Source organism: Pleurodeles waltl, chromosome 4_2 (genome assembly GCF_031143425.1).
Source record: "Pleurodeles waltl isolate 20211129_DDA chromosome 4_2, aPleWal1.hap1.20221129, whole genome shotgun sequence".
Classification (NCBI taxonomy): Eukaryota; Metazoa; Chordata; class Amphibia; order Caudata; family Salamandridae; genus Pleurodeles; species Pleurodeles waltl.
The window spans coordinates 1,022,741,044-1,022,765,404 of NC_090443.1; the positions used below are offsets into that span (position 1 = coordinate 1,022,741,044).

General features: G+C 48.4%; 1 protein-coding gene across 4 annotated transcripts in view; it reads right to left on the reverse strand.

Moving 5' to 3' along the window:
- Positions 1–24,361, reverse strand: part of LOC138293613 (membrane-spanning 4-domains subfamily A member 4A-like) — a 96,002-nt gene that overhangs the window by 33,630 nt on the left and 38,011 nt on the right. For all 4 annotated transcript variants that reach the window (XM_069232890.1, XM_069232887.1, XM_069232888.1 and 1 more), the window contains exons 3-4: positions 17,689–17,802; positions 16,288–16,344 (exon numbers count right to left, since the gene is read on the reverse strand). In XM_069232890.1, coding sequence (XP_069088991.1) covers positions 16,288–16,344; positions 17,689–17,802 — 171 coding nt within the window. The remainder of the gene's footprint in view (positions 1–16,287; positions 16,345–17,688; positions 17,803–24,361) is intronic.

Consider the following 24,361-nt stretch of genomic DNA (forward strand, 5'->3'; position numbering starts at 1 on the left):
GGCACACAGTTCATGTATAGTGGCACGGTCAAGCCGGTAGGTCAGGATAATGTGGCGTTCTTCCATTGTCGACAGGTCCTCCAGCGGTCGGTACACGCGAGGATTCATCCGTCTCCTCGCCAAACCCAGCGGACGGTGCCTAGGAAGGACAACATGGAGCACACAGTCAAGCAACCCACAGGTACGTACTCACAGCTTGCACAGTAAACGATTCTCTATGCAGTGAATGGCGTGTCTGAGTGGCTATGCAAGGCCTAGGCCTGTGTGACGCAGTTGAAATTGAGCCATGTGGACCCTCGAAATGGCGGCTGCCTGACCTGTGAAGTGTGACAATGGGATGTGAGGTAAATGCGCTGGCGTGGCACACCGCGGCGGTCGGCGGTCGAAGACCGCGGCGCGAAGCCGCATTGGTTAACATTGAAGCCTATGGGTTTCAGGAGCCAATGGCGAAGGGCGCCGGAGGTGACGGTACGCACCGCCGCGGTACGCACCGCCGCGGACGTGACCGCCATTTTCTATCTACTTATCCACTTGCGACTTGAACTTTCACAGGAGAGGACCTATACTGCAAGTGTTGCAGTGACCTCGGTCTGGAAGGGACAATGGCTGCTGCGACTGGTGAAAGGGCCCCTGCCTTCACTGGAGAGGAGTTGGAGAAACTTGTGGATGGGGTCCTCCCCCAGTATGCGCTACTCTACGGTCCTCCAGACCAACAAGTGAGTTTAATTCAATATGGATTTGGGGCCACTGGCTGGCTTGGGGGCCTGGCGGGGGCCTGGCGGGGATGGGGGGCATGTTGGGGCTGGCGGGGGGCATGGCGGGGGGCCTGGCGGGGATGGGGGGCATGTTGGGGCTGGCGGGGGGCCTGGCGGGGATGGGGGGCATGTTGGGGCTGGCGGGGGGCCTGGCGGGGATGGGGGGCATGTTGGGGCTGGCGGGGGGCCTGGCGGGGATGTGGGGCATGTTGGGCCTGGCGGGGGGCCTGGCGGGGATGGGGGGCGTTGGGCCACTGGCAACGAAAATGCAGACAAACTTGAACGTGGTATTTCTCCCTCCCTGTACGTGTCACATAGGTCCGCGCCCATGAGAAGATCGGGATTTGGCGTGCCATCGCCAAGGAAGTCCGGACCCTGGGGGTCCACCATCGACGGGGCACCCACTGCCGCAAGAGGTGGGAGGACATCCGCCGCGGGACCAAGAAGACCGCCGAGTCTCTGCTGGGGATGGCCTCCCAACGTAGGCGGGGTGCCTGCCGTCAACTGACCCCCCTGATGTTCCGGATCCTGGCGGTGGCCTACCCTGATTTGGATGGGCGCGTGAGGGCAGCACAGCAGACACAAGGGGGTGAGTACAAGCATTATCTACTCTGTTGTCGCGCAGTGGAGGTGTCTGGGTGGGGGAGGAGGGCTGGGGGTCCCCCTAGGCCAGGGCGATATCTGTAGGCTGGGCACCCCCGTAAGCCCCTGTGTCCCCAGCCACCACCCTCAGTAGTGTGTCATTACAGCCATTCCTGGGCCGTGTCATCCATGGGTGCAGTTGTCAACTCTAGGCGTGTAGGGCATGTTCCACGGAATGCGTAGCGGACCCCAAGTGCGCAACTTAGTGCAGGGGGCATCTGTGTCTGTCATGTCCGCAAACTGTACCGGTGATCCATGTACTCAAAATCTCTTTATTTCTCTCCCCCCCCCCCTTTTTGTTTGTCTTTCTGTGCTTGTGTGCATCAGCATCATCAGGCGGAGGAGAAGTGGCATCGGGGCAGGAGGGAGCTGCATCTCACATGGCCCAGGAGGGCCATGCCACAGAGTCTGACTGGACCAGTGAGACGGAGGGCGAGGGGAGCTCCACAACGGGGACGACTGGACCCTGCAGCGACACGGACACGTCCTCGGAAGGGAGCTCCCTTGCGGGGGTGGCACCATCCGTGCCCCCGCCATTACAGGTACAGCCGCCACCCAGCGCACCATCTCCGCCCTCCCAGCAGCCCCTCAGCGTTCGCCCCGTGCCCGCTCTGCCAGGAAGCCGGGCATCTCCTTCGCCCCAGGCACCTCAGGCCCTGCCCCTGTTACCCCCGCTGCCCTCAGTGAGGAGGTCATTGACCTCCTCCGAACGCTCATTGTTGGGCAGACTACCCTTTTGAATGCCATCCAGGGGGTGGAGAGGGAGGTTCATCGCAGCAATGCGTACCTGGAGGGCATTCATTCGGGTCAGGCTGCCCATCAGCGATCGTTCCAGGCTCTGGCCTCAGCACTGATGGCAGCCATTGTCCCTGTCTCCTGCCTCCCTCTACTAACTCCCTCCTCCCAGTCTCCTGTTCCTCTGCCTGTCCCACCCACACCATCAGACCAGCCTGCACACACCTCAACACCCAAGAGCAGCTCATCCAAACATAAGCACCACAGATCATGCAGACATTCACACAAGCAACATTCCGATGCAGACATGCCAACAGTCACTACCACCTCTGTGACCCCCACCTCCTCGTCTCCCTCCTCCCTCCCTGTGACGTCTACACTCACACCTTCATTCACCTCACCATCAGCCAGTGTTTCCATCACCAGCACACCCTCCAGTCCAGTCCGCACACGTGCAGTCACCACCCCCACTGCCATTTACACGTCCCCTGTGTCCTCTCCCACTGTGTCTGTCACCCCTCTTCCACACCACACAAACGCAGCGACCCACCCACCCAACAGCCATCCACCTCACGACAGCCTCACGCTCCTGCACCTGCACCCAAAGACAACAAACTGGTCTCGCCTACAACCACATCCTCTCCCTCCACTCCCATACCCACTGTACCTACCACTATCCATTGTCCCAAGAAAATCTATCTCTCTACTGCTACCTTCTTTCCTGACCCTGAGCCCCCCCCTCCTTCTCGTCGGGGTAAGAAGAGCACCTCAGCCACCACCAGCCCTGCAGCCCCCTTGACAAGGGTGCAGGGGTATTGGAGCCCACCAGCCCGCAGGTCTGGATCTTCGCCCAGCAGCAAGGGGACAGCCAGCCCACCCCCTGGGAAGAGGAGCAGAAGGCGGAAGGGCCGCCGCCGGAGCCCGGATTCTATATCCCCCCAGGACACTAGCCAGCCACCGTCAACAGCCACAGCTCCAAAGGGAGGAAAGGGCCACAGACTCCCGACTAAGGAGGGCAAGGGCAGCAAGCCGGAGAAGTCAGGCAGCAGGCCTGCTGCCCATGGAGGACCCGTCACAGCTGCCCAGGAGGAGCCCGCAACCCCCATAGCCGCTGCCCCGGGAGGAACCGGCACAGCTCCGCTGGGGACCGCCGTCTCAAGAACCGCTGAACTGGGCCCTTCAAGGCAAGAACCGCTGAACTGGGCCCTTCAAGGCAAGGACCGCTGAACTGGGCCCTTCAAGGCAAGAACCGCTGAACTGGGCCCTTCAAGGCAAGAAGCGCTGAACTGGGGCCTTCAAGGCAAGGACCGCTGAACTGGGCCCTTCAAGGCAAGAAGCGCTGAACTGGGCCCTTCAAGGCAAGGACCGCTGAACTGGGCCCTTCAAGGCAAGAAGCGCTGAACTGGGCCCTTCAAGGCAAGAAGCGCTGAACTGGGCCCTTCAAGGCAAGGACCGCTGAACTGGGCCCTTCAAGGCAAGAAGCGCTGAACTGGGCCCTTCAAGGCAAGGACCGCTGAACTGGGCCCTTCAAGGCAAGAAGCGCTGAACTGGGCCCTTCAAGGCAAGGACCGCTGAACTGGGCCCTTCAAGGCAAGAACCGCTGAACTGGGCCCTTCAAGGCAAGAAGCGCTGAACTGGGCCCTTCAAGGCAAGGACCGCTGAACTGGGCCCTTCAAGGCAAGAAGCGCTGAACTGGGCCCTTCAAGGCAAGAAGCGCTGAACTGGGCCCTTCAAGGCAAGGACCGCTGAACTGGGCCCTTCAAGGCAAGGAGCGCTGAACTGGGCCCTTCAAGGCAAGGACCGCTGAACTGGGCCCTTCAAGGCAAGAAGCGCTGAACTGGGCCCTTCAAGGCAAGGACCGCTGAACTGGGCCCTTCAAGGCAAGAAGCGCTGAACTGGGCCCCGCCGTCTCCAGCACCGCTCCGCTGGGGACCGCCGTCTCAAGAACCGCTGAACTGGGCCCTTCAAGGCAAGAAGCGCTGAACTGGGCCCTTCAAGGCAAGGACCGCTGAACTGGGCCCTTCAAGGCAAGAAGCGCTGAACTGGGCCCCGCCGTCTCCAGCACCGCTCCGCTGGGGACCGCCGTCTCAAGAACCGCTGAACTGGGCCCTTCAAGGCAAGAACCGCTGAACTGGGCCCTTCAAGGCAAGGACCGCTGAACTGGGCCCTTCAAGGCAAGAAGCGCTGAACTGGGCCCCGCCGTCTCCAGCACCGCTCCGCTGGGGACCGCCGTCTCAAGAACCGCTGAACTGGGCCCTTCAAGGCAAGAAGCGCTGAACTGGGCCCTTCAAGGCAAGGACCGCTGAACTGGGCCCTTCAAGGCAAGAAGCGCTGAACTGGGCCCTTCAAGGCAAGAACCGCTGAACTGGTCCCTTCCAGGCAGGAACCGCTGACCCTTTGGCAGACGTGGCAGGGCAGGATCTGTCTCGGGCAGGGCTGCAGGATGTCCTCTGGCCAACATGCCTCCTCCAGTGGCAGTGGAGTCTGTTATGGACTGTTTGGACTGTGGCTTTGCTCTCCTCAGGATGGCCCAGTGGGCAGGCCACCCACTGTATGGACTGTATGGACTGTGGCTTTGCTCTCCCCAGGATGGCCCAGTGGGCAGGCCACCCACTGTATGGACTGTATGGACTGTATGGACTGTGGCTTTGCTCTCCCCAGGATGGCCCAGTGGGCAGGCCACCCACTGTATGGACTGTTTGGACTGTGGCTTTGCTCTCCCCAGGATGGGCCAGTGGTCATGGAGTCCCCTCGTGGATCTGGCGTCGTGTACTCAAGTGGCTGAGGTGCCCCCCCTTCCCTTCCCCCTGAGGTGCCTGTCCTTTTTTCTTTCTGATGCCCCTGCAGTGTTCTCTCCGTGGAGTTCTTGTCGTGGGACTGGGCCTTGCCCCTTTGCTCAGGACCCCTGTGGTCCACGGACAGTGGTTGGACTACATTTAGTAGATGTATATATTTTGTACATAGTTTATTTATTTATTGGGATTACTGCTGTCCATTTTTCAATATATCTGCCCGTTTAAGATCTCTTCTTTTGGTCTTTGCATTATTTAGGAGGGGGGGTTTGTGGGTTGTGACAGTGATCTGTGGGAATGCATTGATGTGTGTGTTGTAGTGGGTGTGGGTGGGTGGGTGTGTGCCGGTAATCTTTTCCCTCCCCTGTGTCGTAGGTGCAGTACTCACCGATGTCTTCCGCGCCGCCGGGCGTGCTCCTGGTACAGGAGCAGGTATAGGAGTGCGGGGATGACCTGCAACTCGGGTTCCATACTGCCGGAATCTCGCGTGGAGTATGTGGAGGTGAGCGTTTTCCCGTTCGTAGTCTGTTTCCGCCGTGTTTTTATCGGCGGTGCTCCCGCCCCGGAAAAGGTGGCGGATTGGTGGGTCGTGATAGGGTGGGCGGTACATTGTCTGCCGCCTGGCTGTTGGCGGGGACCGCCGCGCTGTTTGTTTGTTCCGCCGTGGCGGTCGGAGTGTTAATGCGGCGGGCTGTGTTGGCGGTTCCCGCCAGGGTCAGAATTGCATATTTTGGACCGCCGGCCTGTTGGCGGGTTGGCCGCCGCTTTATCACCGACCGCCAGGGTCAGAATGAGGGCCTTTATATCACTTTTCAGTGATATCCCTACAATTACTTATTGCATCTTTGATCGTTTTGACCTGCAAATATCCAGATAAATATTATATATTTTTCTAAACACTGGGTGGTGTATTTTTGTGGTACTATATTGTGTTAGTATATGATTTATTGCACAAATACTTTACACTTTGCCTTCTAAGTTAAGCCTGACTGCTCAGTGCCAAGCTACCAGAGGGTGGGCACAGGATAATTTGGATTGTGTGTGACTTACCCTGACTAGAGTGAGGGTTCTTGCTTGGACAGGGGGTAACCTGACTGCCAACCAAAGACCCCATTTCTAACACCTATGTTAACACATATTTCAACCCCAAAAGAAACAAAAACACAACTTACATGTATGTTGTTGCATCGTGTTCGACGGTACGGGCTCAACCCTTCCCATGCAAGACCCAAGTATTGGTCACCTTTGACTCTGGCGACAACTAGGTCATTGTCCTTCAGGGTGAAGTGTCAGAAGCAATGGCAGGACTTCCCCAGTCGTGTTCAAGTCAAAAAGGTTAGAGAAAAGGGGAAGAAGGTGGGTTTTCACCCCTCTCTCTCCCAATGCGCAATCCTTGAGTTGAAGGTGTTCTCACCACAGTCGGCCTGATGGGAAGGCACTTCTACACCAGCACAGTGGTAACAGTGGCTGCAGTCCCGCCCCAGCCACTGTTTCCTATTGCGCTGCCAACATAGTTGAGATTCCTGGCGGAGTCTGCGGGACTGCAGCGTTCTGTTGGCTGTGGTCCCGCCAACATCTAAATCAGGACAGCAGACGGCCAGGCCAGCAGACTAGAAAAACCGTCGAAAAAGTGACAGCTGGCCTGTTGCCTCCATCTAAATCAGGCCCTATATCATTTACCTATGAACAAAACTTATTGCAATACTAGCAAATGCAGCATTTTTATTCATATATTTACAGACTGGATGTGGCAGTATTTCTGAGTGATGGTGCAGATATAAATAAGTACTGAAGATTATAAGTGATTGTGAAAGAAAACTTAAAATACACCAATGAAGACAAGGCAACAGGCCCTGTCCATCCAGGCACTCAGACCAGGACTGCCTCAACCCTGTTCCAATTTAGGAAGAGCTTGAGAAATGATTCTTTAAAGAACTCAACATCATAATGCAGAAACATTACCCTGTTGCTCTTAGGAACTAGTTGTCACACAGTCACACATGGAATGTAACGGTTCCCTTTGAATGATGGTATTTCAGCCATGGTTGCACTGTACAAATGCAACACATACACATAATATAATTACTGTCCTATGGTGAAAATTTACATATGACTGAGTAATGGTGCACCTGTCTGCCCATGAAGGGAAATCTTCTAAGTAATGATACAAATCACCCTGACACTCAAGATTGTAGAGTACAAATCTAACCAAACATTCAATATGCATACATGATGGCACACATCTGAATATGCACTAGAGATTTCGGAGAAATAAGGCAAATTTATTCCTGCACTGAATATTAAAGACGAATGGAGCTTATCTAAGCTTGTAGCTCGGGTTTACGAGTGATGGTGCAAATCGTGACATGCACTAGGGATTACGGTATGAAAGAGTGATCTGAACATGCATGAGGGTGATAATCCTTTACATATTGTAAGCGCTCTTGCAGTATTTGTTCCTACCCTGAGTTAAATGCTTGCACGGGCTTTATAAATGATATTGAACAGGAGCAGCCAGGAACCCTGGTATCATAAACCTAACAGTTGAACCACAGGAGTATTGAATAGTCCATTAAAGAGCAAATTGATCTTCTGCAGTGAGCAACGTCAACACCATAACAAAAGGCATATTAACTCATGGGCAAAGTGGACAATTTTCTCACCACCCCACCTTCCTAGGGTGACCCTCAGAAAAATAACTTTCTCTTTCTATCTTTCCCCTGTCTATTTCTTTAGCTCAGCCTCTCTCCTTCTCTCAGTTTATCTCTCACTCTGACTCTTTCTCATTTTGCCACCAAAGTCCCCAAAAATCATTAAAATTACTCTGAACCATGAGAGTTCTCTCACATGTGGACTTTGGCACCATAGGCAGCCCAAGGACCTGAGCAATTCTTTTGTATTTCAATTAGAGGAGGTGCAAAGCGCCCTGAAGGAAAGTTGTAGGTTCAAGGTTCCGGGCCCAGATGTGGTCCCCCTTGATCTGTTTTGTGATTTTCAAGAGTTATGTCCCGCATTGCCTTCCAATATTTTTAAACTTTAGGGTTGTTCCACCATCTTCCTGGAAGAGTTCTGTGATTATCCAGATCTTTAAAAAAGGCGATAAATCACTGCCCAAAAATTATAGACCTACATCCCTCCTGGACTCTCCAGTGGAGGTCATGGGGTGAATTTCTACTACATAGATTGGAGGATTGGGCTAAAGTGAATAACATCTTAACAGATACTCAATATGTCTTCAAAAAAGGGATGGGCATGATTGACCAATGCCTGAACCTGAGCCGAATTATAGGGAAAGACACAGTTGCCAAAAATAGCTCAATACTTCTCCATTATGGCTGAGCTAGGAGCAGAAGAGGGCATTATTAATTTTATTAGACAACTACATAGGGAAGCTAACACCTGTGTTCACAGCAGAAATCATGAATGCACTGAGGCCCATGTTTATGGAAAGTTAGTGTTGCCTTAGCACCATTTATTTTGATGCTAAAGCAGCGCTAACTTAACTCCATATTTATATTTTGACACAGGACCCGTCGGGTGTCAACATTTTGGAGTTAGCGTCATTTCGAGGATGTGCCAACCCACTTTGCGTCAATGAGATGCAAGGTAGGCGTTCCATTCCTAAAAATGATGCTAGCCCCCCAGCGCCATATTTAACACCCAACTAGGAAACAACGTGCAAGTGGGTTGTGGGCCTAAATAATGGAACTAATCCCACTTAGCGCCATTATTTTACGCCTGGTCAGACCAGACGTTAATGTACAGGTAGGCCCATTTCCATGGGGAAATGCCATTGAATGGGCACAAAGATGCCCACCCCAACCCCCAGCATCACTACCACCCACACCACAGCGACACTACAGGAGAAGGGAGCCCATCCCAGGTAAGTTGCAGGTAAGTGTATGTGTGTGGTGTGCCATTGAGGGCCCTTTACATGGGGCCTTCTGGCTGGCACTGGGTATGTAGGGCTTTTTCCAGGGGACACTGGTCCCCTGTGGTGGGTATTGGGGTAGTAGTAATGACTCCTGTCTATACTTCGACAGGAGTGATTTTTTGGCTGCTTGTGCATCAAACAAATACGCTAGGCTGACTAGCGGCAGAATGTTTGGTGCTAATCAGCCTAACATAATTTTTGATCCACTAGCACTTTTTCCCCTAATGCCATCCCTCAACGGCTAACGTCTATTTCTGAGACGCTAGCCATTCCTTAGCACCACAGTGTGTCATTTCTTAAATATGGCTCACGGACAGCATCAGGGAATGGCGTTAGCTCACATTTTAAAAAAAGGACATACAAGGGTGCGTACTTGCCCCTTTTTTTCTCTGTACATGAATAGGGTGGAGACAGTCTTAAAGATGAGAGCAATGGATACCCTTACATTGGATCACGCCCCCACCCATTTCTCTTATATGCTGATGATGCAGTTTTAATTGCTAGAACAGGGAGAGGGCTGCAAGGGCTAATCGATGATTATACAGTCTTTATTCAGGATCTGGAACTAAAAGTAAATGAGAGCGAAACTTTTACTATAATTCACGGGGCGACCCCAAGGAAAAGGCCAGCTCACTTTATTTATAGTATTAAAGTAAGTGAGTCCGCCTCATTTTCTTACCTGGGTATCCTGTTTGACAGCAAATATGCATTGACATTTTTGGTGTCAAATAGAATTGCAACGCTTGAAAAATCAATTAGCTATCTTCAAAGTTTCTCTAAAAAATTAGGATCTAAACAGGCAAGAGAGCTCTTAACAATATATGCAAGTTAATGAGTGGCTATTGTAACTTACGGAGCAGTCATATCGGACATGGTGGATTTGCAAGGAATCCAACAGGTGAAACATTCTTTCCTGAAAAAGTTATTGGTGGTTCCTCTAAAGCTGTTCTAATACCCTATGCCATGAAAAATGGGGTGCCCCGCATATTAGGGACAAAATTAAATTAGCGGCCATTTTACTTTGGTTTTCCATCTGGATATGGGAGGAAACAGTATTAAATAAACTTGTTTGAAGGATTGTCTGAATCTCATGCTGTCCTAGATATTCCTTGGTTAGGGCCCGTAAAGCCTCGTTATGAAGGGATTGGGCTCCTGGACTTATTCACTGCACCAGAATTTTTTTTTAATATGGACAAGGCCACCCTAAACCAAATTTGTCTAGAGAAGGCCTTGTTGAAAAGGTGGGAGGCAGACACGCTTAAATCTTCAGGGATTGCATGTTATTCAGCGCATTTCCAAGAGGGTCTTCAACCTTACCTTTCCTTGATCCAGAATGTACAACATAGTTGTGTTTTAACTAGATTCAGTTTTAATCTTTCACCTCTCATGGTGGGATACCCGCTAATTGTTATACTTTTGCAGGTTTGAGTTCCTGTCCATGCATTGGTGTCTCTTCCAAACTAATTTGTACACTGTCTTCTTTTGCACCTGCTATGATGTACAGAGAAAAAAAAGTTCGGCTGCTTTTTAACATGTTTAAAATTAGACAGTGCAGACCTGCTTTGCTTTTTTCCTCAATAGTTACACTCCCCTCTGCTATGTTGTGCAATGGCCTCTTTTATTCGGCAGATCTTATAGATTCAGAAATGTGCAATATTATAAGGGGGGTCTGTTATAGCTATTTATCATGGGTATGTGCTTTTATAAATTGATGGTTTGTTATCTACAAGCTGTTTTTTAATTATTATGTTTATTCTGTTTGTGTCACATTGTGTATATTTACATGTCTTAAGTGTTGAGTTAACCTATGTATTTTTTTGTGTGCTTTTATGCTACAGAAATGTAGTGAATAAACATGTTGACTGACTGACACTGTAGGTTTCCCCACAATATTAGAACATTTTGATACAACTATTTCCATTTTCAATCTGTCCAGACACATCCTTTCATCGCCAGAGGTGTCTATTGTGAGTAAGTCCCCTTTCTTTGCACTATGGAGTAAACAGATTTTCTTTCAAACTTATCAATAGAATTGCTTATTTTTTTTAGAAAGATTGGATTGAGGGTCTTTTATAACGATAGCATCGGAGGCACAGATCTGTGACCTCCTTCAGCCTTCAGCTCACCAGCCCCCCCCCCAATGCCAGCTGGAGTCTGATTGGTCAAAATAACTAGGCGGGGACACAATTCTCAGATTCAGTGCTTGCTCTTTACTCCATCAATTGGCTGACATGTGTTTCATGACTGGATTGCTTCTTCAGGGCCACATGTGTCCTCAAGATAATCACTAAATCACAAGCAAAATCAAAGAAATATATGTACACCTGTTTGACTATTATATCATGTGCATAAAATTCACTATTTTAAAATTTCTTACTGATATCACCTACGTCATGTGCTGATTTAATTCCAACATTCTTTGGAACTCCCTTGCACTATTTGATGCTGTATGTACCGCCTAATCAGCATTTAAGAATCCAAATCTTTTAATCTTATTTCTCCTTTCTTCTTCTGTTGTCAAGACATTTGGCCCTGAAGAAGCGACCAATCACAAAACACGTTTTGGCCAGATGCTATGATGAATATCTGAGAATTATGCCATTGCATAGCTATTTTGAACAACTTTCATGGTGCATATTGTAATTGTAATTGTAATCGTATTTATATAGCGCTTACTACCCCTGACGAGGCGTCGAAGCGCTTTTCGATGAGTAGCACGCTACTCCGGTACCCAACAAGAATTAGTGATGGATTAGTATAATTTAATAAGGAGTACAGTTTTTAGTATTATTATGAGTTAATTTGAGTTGCGGATATGAGAGTTTGTTAGTTAGATTGACTGGAGTAATGGAGGGGTGGAGGAGGAAAGAAATCCAGAAGTGTTAATTGGGAGTTTATCCTTCATTTGCTCAATCCAAAGGCTTGAGATGAATAAAAGGGGGGCGGAGGGGAAAGAGGATGTGGAAGGGTTAGGGAGAGCATAGTAGCAGGGTGAGATGAATGCAGGAGAATTTAGTAGGGTTGTGTGGGAGGTCACAGAGGTAGAGTGAGGTTTGGTGAGTTAGATGTGGGGGTGGAGGGATGAGCTTAGGCAGAGATATTTATGAGATGGAAGTGGTCGAAGGGATTTGGGATGAGTCCGAGTGAGAATGGAGGATAGTTTGATAGAGACATGACATAAGAGCGATGAGTAGATAAGTGTGATAAAAAGAGAGCAGAAATTCATAGAAACATGCCAGGCACAGAAATAACATATATACATATATATATATATTTATACACACACACACACATGACTATACACACACATCTGCACATACAATACATAATTAGAAACATGGGTAAAAAATACTTAGTCGTCCATCCATCATCCTGGTAAAAAGGCGGGAACTCCCCCACCTACCTCGAGGGTGGACGGGGCGTGGCCCAGCGGGCGGAGCCCACAGGTGCTCCACAAAGGGAGAGACCCTCCACTCTGTGTCTCCAGCAGAGGAAGACAGAAACCGCGCGTCCCAGTCAGACACAGACCACGCTCCAGCACATCATCAGCTCACCTCCAGGAAGGATTCCAGATCCCCTCCGCCATGGGATCTCTGAGCGCACAGCCCCGCCCGCCCCATCCCTGCTAAGCCCAAGAGCCAGGGTGGGCCGTCCTTTCCAGAAGTTGAGCTTCAAACACGGCATCTGCCGCGTCCACATTGTACACTAGGGTACGTGATGGGCCACGGGGGCAAAACGTCTTCAGCAACCTTGTGTGCCCCCGGCAATGTCATTGCCACTAGTGCGTCCCCGCGGAGATGTCCTCGCGCCCCTGCGCATCAACGACGCACCACGCGAGTCGGCGGCAAACGCAGTGGGGTCGCCTTGGAAAGCTGTCCATCATTCTGGCAAGAGGTGGGAATTCCCCTACCTACTTCGAGGGTTGACGGGGCGTGGCTCAGCGGGCGGAGCTTACAGGTGCTTCATAAAGGGAGAAACTTCTACTCTGTGTCTCCAGGAGAGGAAGATAGAAACCGCGCGTCACAGTCAGATACAGATTACGCTCCAGTACATCATCAGTTCACCTCCAGGAAGGATTCTGGATCTTCCTCTGCTATGGGATCTCTGAGCGCACAGCCTTGCTTTATCTTTGCCAAGCCCGAGAGTTAGGGTGGCTTGTCCTTTCCAGAAGCTGAGCTTCGACTGCGGCACCTGCTACGTTTATATTGGTAAGTGCTTCCTTTGAGGTTTAGTTTCTGTAAAATGAGCATCGTGGCCTACACAACCGGAGTATTTTCTACGAGTATGTCAGTAAGCGTTACCTAGCATGTTTTATATACCCTGTTTATATTGTACATTAGGGGTACGTGATGGGCCACGGGGTAAACGTCTCCAGCAACCTTGTGTGCCTTTGGCAATGTTATTGTTACTAGTGCGTCTTCGTGGAGATGTCCTCGTGCTTCTGCGCATCAACAACACACCACCGGAATCGGCGGTAAAAACGCAGTGGGCTCGTTTTGGAAAGCTGTCCGTCATCCTGGCAAGAGGCGGGAATTCCTTACCTACTTCGAGGGTGGACGGGGCGTGGCTCAGCGGGCGGAGCTTACAGGTGCTTCATAAAGGGAGAACCTTCTACTCTGTGTCTCCAGGAGAGGAAGATAGAACCCGCGCGTCACAGTCAGATACAGACCACGCTCCAGCACACCATCAGTTCACCTCCAGGAAGGAATCCAGATCTTCCTCTGCTATGGGATCTCTGAGCGCACAGCCGTGCTTCATCCTTGCCAAGCCCAAGAGCCAGGGTGGCTTGTCCTTTCCAGAGGCTGAGCTTCGACTGCGGCACCTGCTACGTTTATATTGGTAAGTGCTTCCTGTTGAGGTTTAGTTTCTGTAAAATGAGCATCGTGGCCTACACAACCGGAGTATTTTCTACGAGTATGTCAGTAAGCGTTACCTAGCATGTTTTATACACCCTGTTTATATTGTACACTAGGGGTACGTGATGGGCCACGGGGTGAAACGTCTCCAGCAACCTTGTGTGCCTTTGGCAATGTTATTGTTACTAGTGCATCTTTGTGGAGATGTCCTCGTGCTTCGGCGCATCAACAACGCACCACCGGAAACGGCGGTAAAGGCAGGGGGTCGTTTTGGAAAGCTGTCCATCATCCTGGTAAAAGACGGGAATTCCTTTACCTACTTCGAGGGTGGACGGGGCGTGGCTCAGCGGGCGGAGCTTACAGGTGCTTCATAAAGGGAGAACCTTCTACTCTGTGCCTCCAGGAGAGGAAGATAGAACCCGCGCGTCACAGTCGGATACCGATTACGCTCTAGTACATCATCAGTTCACCTCCAGGAAGGATTCTGGATCTTTTTGCTATGGGATCTCTGAGCGCACAGCCTTGCTTTATCTTTGCCAAGCCCGAGAGTTAGGGTGGCTTGTCCTTTCCAGAAGCTGAGCTTCAACTGGGGCACCTGCTACGTTTATATTGGTAAGTGTTTCCTGTTGAGGTTTAGTTTCTGTAAAAATGAGCATCGTGACCGAAACCAACCGGAGTATTTTCTACGAGTATGTCAGTAAGCGTTACCTAGCATGTTTTATACGCCCCGTTTATATTGTACACTAGGGGTACCTGACGGGCCACGGGGTAAACGTCTCCAGCAACCTTGTGTGCCTTTGGCAATGTTATTGTTACTAGTGTGTCTCTGTGGAGATGTCCTCGTGCTTCTGTGCATCAACAACGCACCACCGGAATCGGCGGTAAACGCAGTGGGGTCGTTTTGGAAAGCTGTCCGTCATCCTGGTAAAAAGCAGGAATTCCTTTACCTACATTCGAGGGTGGACGGGGCGTGGCTCAGCGGGCGGAGCTTACAGGTGCTTCATAAAGGGAGACCTTCTACTCTGTGTCTCCAGGAGAGGAAGATAGAACCCGCGCGTCACAGTCAGATACAGATTACGCTCTAGTACATCATCAGTTCACCTCCAGGAAGGATTCTGGATCTTTTTTTGCTATGGGATCTCTGAGCGCACAGCCTTGCTCAAGCTGGGCAGGCTGCTATAGACTGAGGACATAAGGTGCTGGTCTAGTACTGGCCTAGAGAATGCCCAATTGAAGTGTACCAGTTAGTCTTACCCTTAGAAAATGTAATCCTTAGATGACTAGGAAGTTTTTGTGAAATGTTTTGTGAAATCTGCAAATTATGCAACAGATACCAGATTATGTGGCAAAGACACCATATCAGTGCTTATGCAGAGATGGCAGAGGCCACATAATTGCATAGTTCTAGTGGCCCTCACTATAGTGACGCAAGAAAAACACATCGGCAAACTTCATGACTAAGCCCACTTTCAAAACCTCCTTTGCATGATCTGCATAAAGAACGTCTTCAGATACCCACCAGCACGATGGAGGATGGATTCTGAACTGTAGTGAATTCCTGTTCACAAATAACAAACATCCTTCAACTCTCCAGAAAAATCCTTTACATTTAGCTGGAAGATCCGTTGCTTTAGACCATGGATCAGCACTAGAACTTTGTAAAACTTTAGACCAACTTCAAAGATTCCTGTTCTACCTAAAAGTTTATAGTGTAGTGGGGAGACTAAGAAATGTTATTTAACCAGTGAGCCATCCTTTTTCTGTTAAGTTCAGTCATAGCACTGGGTAATGACTGCTACACTACAGGAGATGCCAGGTAAAGGGAACATCTAAAGCAGTGGTTCACAACCTGTGGTCCGGGGACCCCTGGGGGTCCACAAAGCCTCCTCACGGGATCCGTGGCTTTTCAGAAAATATAATAATATGAACAGATTACGTACCCAGATTTCAGTAATGACTCACTGGGGGGTCCTCAGATTCCAATAATGGTTCAGTGGGGGTCCCCGGGTTCCAGTAATGATAAAGTGGGGGCCACAAGAGTCAAAAGGTTGGGAACCACTGATCTAAAGCATTGAAAAGGAAAATCTTTGCATTGGGTGAAAGGGAGAGGAAAGTGATTGATACTGGTTGTCTGCTGTTTCAAAACACTGAAAAAGCAGACATTTCTATTACCCACTTCTCAATTCTTCACACTCAAAGGATTCTGAGTTGACCCTTTCAGGATTCTAACTTGATTTGATTATCACACATGATGCCAGCTGCAAGTGTTTAACTCACTGGGAAAGGAGGTGCTGGGGATGGACATCATTGTGGTACTAGGCCAACCCTTTACCCATTGCTTCTTTTGTATAAATAAATTAAATAATGTGATATAAAATGAGACTGGCACCTAGGGAAACCTGGCGACTAGGCAAAGGAGGTAAGGAAGGTTACTAGAAAAGACGTTAGTTGGTTTTATGATGGGACAGTGAAGGGGACAATCCAGAGTGAATGGAGAATATGTAATGGTATGTTTGAGATGTGGACTGGAGTTGTGAAGAAGAAATACTTGATATCATGCAAGCAGTACTCACCAGGCATCGAGTTCCTTTCTTTTCTGCTGAAACCGAGAGCCCTCCAGAGATGAAGAACTGAGGGAGAAAGACTGGAGTTACTAATAAACTATACTCTTTCACTCATGGACTAGGTGGATTGACTTCAGATTATTTCTTCACTCTTCATTTCTCCCTTCTGAGGAGGGGTCAAAGTGAATAGGAACGTTACTCTGCTTTTGTTTGGTTTGTTATACACCTCCACTACATTCTAAAGCTATCTACACCATTGTAATACTTGCATTTAAAACATATCTCCTTTTACATTTAAAAACGAATTATCTCACTACTTGTGTTTCTGATGAACTTGGAAGCATCTAGGCTGTATTCTGTGGCAAACACCACCCAGTATCTTGTCGTACCCCAATTCTGGTGGATGTCAAGGTATCTGGCAGGGTCTGTTCTCTTCCTGGATCTGTATCTTTGCTCCTCTTCATGACATGTGAACATTCTACACATCTGTGAGAACTCTACAAATCATCCTCCGGTCTTTCCAGAAATTGGGAGTGCCGATTGCCTACCCACGGGCCACCGGTGAAAGATACTGACACTACTTCTTTTCATAGCCCAGACTAGGGGTAGGGTTGTCTATTTGCACTGAGGGCTACTGTTTGCATGGGGTAACTGTGCTCACACCCATTCACCTCCCCTGTATGACATAAGTCTTGGTATTTCATAGTCCTTTCCCAGGCTTCATACAGCCACATATAGTCAACATTCTGCTTTTACAGTACCCGCCGTTATTTCACATCAGGGAGCTGCTGGCAACACCAGTCTCAGCTCTCCCTAACTGAGGCCAGGATCTCATTACTTTCCTTCTTCACCCCATCTAAATAGTATTAATTAGTAGGTTGTGGTGGTATCAGCAGCAATGTAGGACATAGGTTGGCAGGAAATGCAAAAGCATTTGAAAAGCCAAGTAAGACCTGCTACTTGAGAGCAATACAAGGGCACTCAGACTCCAACAAACACCCTGATCACACTCTCTAGAAAATGTGTTTAATTCTCAAGGTTCTCATACCTCTAGACAGGTTTAGGACATGTTTTTGTGTAGCTTTGTCCCAGCATTGTCCTTGGTTGTCCTGTAGAGCCTTCGGAGCCCTTCTGCCCCTACCCATCAAGTAATCGAAGATTTACACCATCTGGGAGACATTTTACATGATAGACAAGAACCAAGTGGAATGCAAACATTGCCCACATAGCCCTGACTCTTCTTTAACATTGAAGGTGAGGACAGTGTGGCAGGAATCAGGCAAAATTCAAAAGAAGGGAAATCTGTCTGCCAGATATGAGAGATTGCAGTGTTCATTCTCCCAAGGGATGCTTTCATACTTTGTCTCAATTCCCTCTGGAATAGAAAGGAACTTCACATTTCATACTTACAAAAATTGCAGTCCAGAAGCTCACACCAGTGTACACTGCAATGCCATGGAGATTGGTGAAGGAAATAATGCTCCCCAAGAAGACACTGATGAGTCCAATCATGATCTGCACCACCTGTGGCAGAAGATGTTGTGGTTTAAAGGCATAGGAAGAAGAGTATCCTATATTATAACACTGCATTCATTCCACCTCAGTCATGGTTGACACGTCACTCCATAGAACATCTCATTTTTGCACACAAGATATCTTTGCACTTTTAATCAACTTAAAACAAGTTCTCCGGGCAATTAGCCTTCATGATTCATTCATTTGGTGTGCTAAAATTGGAAATGAATATTTAAAGGGGAATGGGTTTACAAGGAGGATCCGTATATCACTCTTTTCTCACAACAATATGGACTTTTGTGAAAGTCCACCAAACACACACATCTGTTAAAAATCAGTGAAGTCATCCCAAATGCACCCCTGATTTCTTCCAAGCTGTGACAGGAAAAAGTGTGGAGGAGAAATTACTGTTCAGAGGAAAGAGTCGGGTATTTTGGGACTAAAAGCTAAGACAGAGAAAACTAAATATTTCACAGGGAAAATTAACTTGGGAAAAACTCCTCCAAGGAGCTTTTAAAAACAGTGCAGGTGCTTTCCTGTCCTCCTTTTGTAAACACTATGATCCCTACTCATCTGCCTTGTACTTGGTTAGCAGAATTTTTTAAGACAAAAGTAGAGTCTGTATATTGGGTATTTGATGCCAGTCGGACTTCCAGCTCCCCACAACAGGCTCAACACTTGGGGACAATGCAACTCGGAGTTTAGGAAGTTTTCATCTTTAAGAATAGATCAAGTGACCAAACTCATAGGATGTATTACATCAGGAGTCCCATTTGACCCTTGTCTTCCGAAGAAACAGTAGCCACAACGCTCACATCATTATTGAATAGTATTATTGAGGTGGTGATTTTTCTGACTGTTTGGAAAAAAGGCCTCCTTTCTCCCCTTGCTTGAAAAGCCCACTCAATATCAGGTGAGGAACAAAACTATCATCCCATCTCACGTCTCCCTATGCCAGCAAAGATACTCGAGAGAAATTAGAATAATGCATAAATAGCTCAAAATGAGATTCAGGATGGAGCCCAGGTTGGTTTTATAAAGGGCCACAGCAGTGAGTCTGCATTGATAGTGGCTACGGAGGACATTTGTCATATTATGGATCATGGAGAAAGGCTGCAATGGTCCTTTTGGACCTATCTGCAGCCGCCGGCATGGTGAGTCATGTGGTTCTGAAGGAGCATCTTGTTGAAATCGAGATTGGTGGTTTGGGCATATATCTCCTCTGCTCATTCCTCACAGACATGGAGCAATCAGTCATGTTTGGGGAATTCACTTCTTGTTCCTTCTCTTTGCCTTGTGGTGTCCCGCAAGGGTCATTGCTGAGCCCCACAAATTTTAATATTTCAGTGACTTCCCTAGCCAAGATGATCAGGTCATACAGCTTTTCAACAATTTCTTATGCCGATGACACACAGATTGTAGTGTCAATTTCAAGTAACATTGAAGAGGTGGCACAAAGTTTTAATAATTGTATGAATTCAAGTTAGCTAGATGAGTAGTCGCTGTTTGAAGCTGAATTCTGAGAAAACGGAGGTGCGCATCTTTGGGAAGGATACCTCCTGCTGGAGTAAGGAATGGTGCCTTCCAGCTTTGGGCTCAATCCCTACACCTTTTTTCTAAGGAAGGGATTTTGTGGGCAACATTCGATTCACAACTCTCTCTAACAGATCAGATAAACAAGCTTACTTAATCTTGCTTTTTATTGTTAAGAAACCTTAAGAATTTTGTTACATTTCATACCATTCAATTTGCAGAAGATAGTCATGATCCCACTAGTCATGTCATGGCTTGAATACTGTAACACTCTTTATCTGAGCATTCAACAAGGCCCCTTAAATAAACTGCAGAGGCTGCAAAATGCAGCAGCGCGGCTTCTTAAGAAAATTCAGAAATTTCACTCTGCCTCATAAAGACATTGGAGGAGCTTCGTTGGCTCCCAGTAAGAAAGAGATACTGGTGTGAAGTGCTTAATGGACAAATTTCTCTGGCATATCCAAAACAGAAGCCTGCACTCTGGAAGAACTAAAAAGGTGATTATCCCCAAAATTAAAAACATTTAATGGGGGAAGACACTTGGTCTACTCCTCCTGCCGACCATAGAATCAGTTGCTTAGGCACCTTAGATGATAGCCACACTTGAGCACTTTCAGGAAACATCTTAAAACCTGGCTCTATTCCATCTCTTTGTAGTCCATTGCAATTACAGTCTTACGGATTCCAGCACCAAGACACCTTTGGGCATCGCTGCGCTCTATAAATTTATCAATATCACTATATACCTTTGCAGGTACATAATGCATGCCTCCTCTCACCTTCTTTCCATAGTTTGGTGAATTTTGCCAATTCCCTTGTGTGTCTTTAAGAGAAAGCAACCTCTGCATATGTATAGTTACACTTACCGTTCATTAATATAGATTTAGACATCAGTTATAAAGCATTTAGAGAATTTTTAAATGCCCATTCCCAAACATAGTCAATGCTTACGCATTCATGTTCTGTATGATTCATGTTACCCTCTATGTCAGAGTTTCATTTCTTACCTGGCATTCTGCCACTATGTTTTGTTATGTTATCTCTTCATTTTCTGCCAACACTAACCCAGAACATCCTATTTTCACCATTTCTGCATATATCCCCAACACTGTTCTGAACATTGTTTTCCCGCATCAAATATGTGGAAGAGTAGTGCAATCTTGTGCTCACTTTCCAATTTCATCCTGGAATGTTCAGCCTATATACCCTATACATACATATTCCCATACAGCTGTTTTCCATACCCAGGTAATTCAGGTAATTTAGGTCATTTGTTCGGTTAGATATCTGCAATCTTGGAATATGGGCTTAACTATTTAATAAAATATCATGTTCAATACTATATTCTAGTACCTGCCAAAATCAGGAAAAAAATAATTTGCATATGTGTGATTATATTTATAATGCTGTTAATTCCAGAGAATGTTATGGACGCGATTCAGACAGGTAAACTTTCACTTTTGTGTATGTTGGCTATTTTTTGATGTTCACAAACTATGAGTTAATAGTAAGTTTACGACTGTGGATATTGCACAATCAGGGTGGAGACCACACCACATAAAGAGATAAGACAGATCTACCTTTTATGTGCAGAGTTCTCTGCCCTGACTGCAGAGTCTAAGCAGCCATAAACTTAGGGCCAGATGTATCAAGAATCCATTTTGCGATTCTCTAATAGCGATTTTAAAGAAATCGCTATTTCAGAGTCGCAAAATGGTATGTACCATATTTGCGATTCGGTAATAGCGATTTCTTAAAAATCGCAAATGCTATTACCGAATCGCAAATAGCAGCACTGCCCCCATTTGCACCTATGGGCCTGTAGGTCCATATTTGCAAATTTTTTACATTTCCCAAATAGCGAATTCCTAACTGGAATTCGCAATTTGGGAAGTGCAAACCCCAGGGTGCTGGGGGGGCCTAAGGCCCTCTCTGCTGAACCCCCCCAAATTTTATTTCGACATGTAAGGCGCACACATGCCAAAGGGGCATGTGTGCGTTACATGTCAATTTTAAAAATGCATTTTTAATGCATTTTTAAAATTTGCACATGGTTACCACTAAGTTGAACTTGGTGGTAATTGCGATTCTTTAATGCCCAATTTGCATTAGGGAAAAGCTTGATACATGTGCTTAAGAAATCGCAAATAAGGATACTTTATTTGCGGAGGCGTGGCCAAGATGGCGGCGAGTGCGGTCGCTTGAATCAGAGCTCCGTGCCCGGCCCACAATTATCCTGTAATCCTCCTGTCTCCAGGCGTTGAAAACCTCCGAACCCACATGCTTCATGCTCAGTAACATCCCGAGACCCTGAAGACCTGAACAAACCGACGCAGCGGTTCGCCCTGGGCCCCGATGGTAAAGAGATGCGGACGTGCGCCAGCGAAGAGCCGAGCGGCCCGACGATAGCGGCGGCTGCACCCTTCGCGCAGGTACGGAGCGATCCTAGCGCTGCGGGTGGGGACGGCGAGGAGCCACGGACGCACCCTCGCATGCCATAGACGCCCGATCTAACGGGCTGCTTAAGACTCCGGACAAACATTAGGGCCTAGTCACGAAGCACACGCATAGCGACGCGGCCCAATGGAGATCTAACTGCGGATGAGAAAAAAGGCCGCAGACCGAAGTTTCTGGAAACTGCTGTTTAATCACACCGAACGATTGCGTGCTAAGGAGAGGCCAGGTCGACGGGGAGGTACGGAGCTTTGAAACAAACGCGGTGCGCTAGCCATTCCTATCATGAAACGTACAACGGAGCTCAAAGGTGAAATCAAACTACGCTGTGCTATATTGAAGGAGTGTTTTGGGTGGGCCCAGAAGTCAAGTACTATGTAAAAGCATCCACCACACCCACCAACGAAAACTGGACTCAGTGACATTCCCTAGCCTTGCACACAGCCTGGGAGCAAAGCCGTTTCCCCCTCTCTTTTTTCCTAACATAAAACGCGCAGATACGGGCACCGCAGCACGCAACCACGGATACACCCTTGCATGCCATAGGCACCCAATCTAACGGGCAGCTTAAGACTCCGGACGAACATTAGGGCCCAATCGCGGAACACGAGCATGACGACGCGGCCCGATTGAGATCTAACTGCGGACGAGGAAAAGGCCGCAGACCGAAGCTCTTGGAACTGCTGTTTAATTACACCGAATGATTGCGTGATAAAAAGAGGTCAGGTCGATGGAGAAGTACGGAGCCCAGCAATAACTGCGGAGCGCTAGCCATTCCCAATACGTAACGCACATCGGAGTTCAACGGGGTAATCAAACTACGCTGTGCCCTATTAAAGGAGTGTCTTGAGTGGGCTCGGAAATCAAGTACTAGGTAAAGGCATCTACCACACCCACCAACGAAAATTGGAATCAGTGACATTTCCTAGTCTTGCATACAGCCAGGGAGCAATGCTGTTTCTTCCTTTTCTCTTTTTCTAACATAAGACGCACAGATACGGGAATCACAGCGCGCAATCGCCAACTGCAAGTACCAGGCACACCTCTCTTGTAAGGAGCAAAGCTGATTCTCCCCCAACATAAAACGCACAGACACGTGCGCTGCAACACGCAATCGTCAATTGCACACATCCGGTGCATACCTCTTGCGGAACGCACCAAGCTCCCACTGATGGGCACACAACAAATTCCGCCTAATCAGATACAAGAACCGTATAAACTAACCACCTCAATCACAACGCAATACGAAGAGAGCTTAGAACAGGCGAAACCATGGTGAAACCAAAGCCACCGAGGGGCCAATCAGAGACCAGACTCGGAGACCCGCCAACGACAGAGAGCCCAGATCCACTGCATAAAGTGACTGAAACGCTAGCTGCTCACTCGTTACAAATTGACAAGGTACTGCAGGTAATATTAGAAACTAAAACATCCCTGGAAGGAAAGATAGATGCAATGTCAGTGGAAGTCACTATGCTACGCACTGAACAACGGAAGCTAGCGGATAGAGTAACCACCGTCGAATCTACCCTAGAAACATCTCAACCAAATATAGAGGACATGAAAAACCAAATACAACTGTAGGAATCTGAGATAATACAAATCCAAAGACGCGCGGAGGAGGCGGAAGGCCGTTCACGCCGTAATAACATTAGATTTATGGGATTCCCGGAGCGAATCGAGCTCCCTAACGCAGAGTTATTTCCAGAGAGCTGGCTAAAAGATCACATATTACAGCAGGAGGCCTCCCCTTTTCTGACAGTGGAGCGGGCACACCGGATCCCGGGCGGTCCCGCACGCCCGGGAGCCCCTTTTCGCCCATTAATAGCCAGGCTGTTGAATTACCGTGATAGAGATCAAATCCTAAAGAGCTTACGTGCGCTGGGACCCGTCGAAATTGAAAACATAAAAGTCACAGCCTATCCGTACTATACAGCAGAGGTCCAGCGCAGACGTGCCACCTTTACTAAGGCAAAACAGGTACTACGCGATAAGAACTTTCCATACTCCCTCATGTATCCTGCCAGACTACGAGTAGTGGATGGCGATAAAACTCACGTCTTCCCGTCCCCAGAGGATGTATAGACTTGGATCCACGCCAAGGGCTTGATAGACCCCACAGATGAACACCCAGAGCAAAAGGAATGGCTAACACAAAAAAAGCGTAAGAAAAGGAAATTGAAACCCAGAACCGGATCACGCCCTACTGAAAAGCAAGCATCGGACTGGCAAGCTCAAGCATTAAAGGACGTTAATAGGTTCTCGAGTATTCAAACACAGCACAATCGCGAATATGGTACCACGGACTCGGACTCGGTGGGGTCCCCGCAAAGCCTGCCCACATCCCCACTAATCTCGGGACCGGTGGTCACACCACGCACCGCAGACGACCTCTGAAAAGGTAACACACAGATGCAGAGATTAACCTACTCCGAAAGCCATAAACACTATGCGCCTGAAGCCGGCGTGCCTTCCGGCCTGAACGCGCTTAAATGGGAGAAGACGACACCCGAATGGGCCGGACCCCGCGGCCACCTTGGACCACATACCACAGCAGCCCCCTAACCCAGATGGGTTCCCG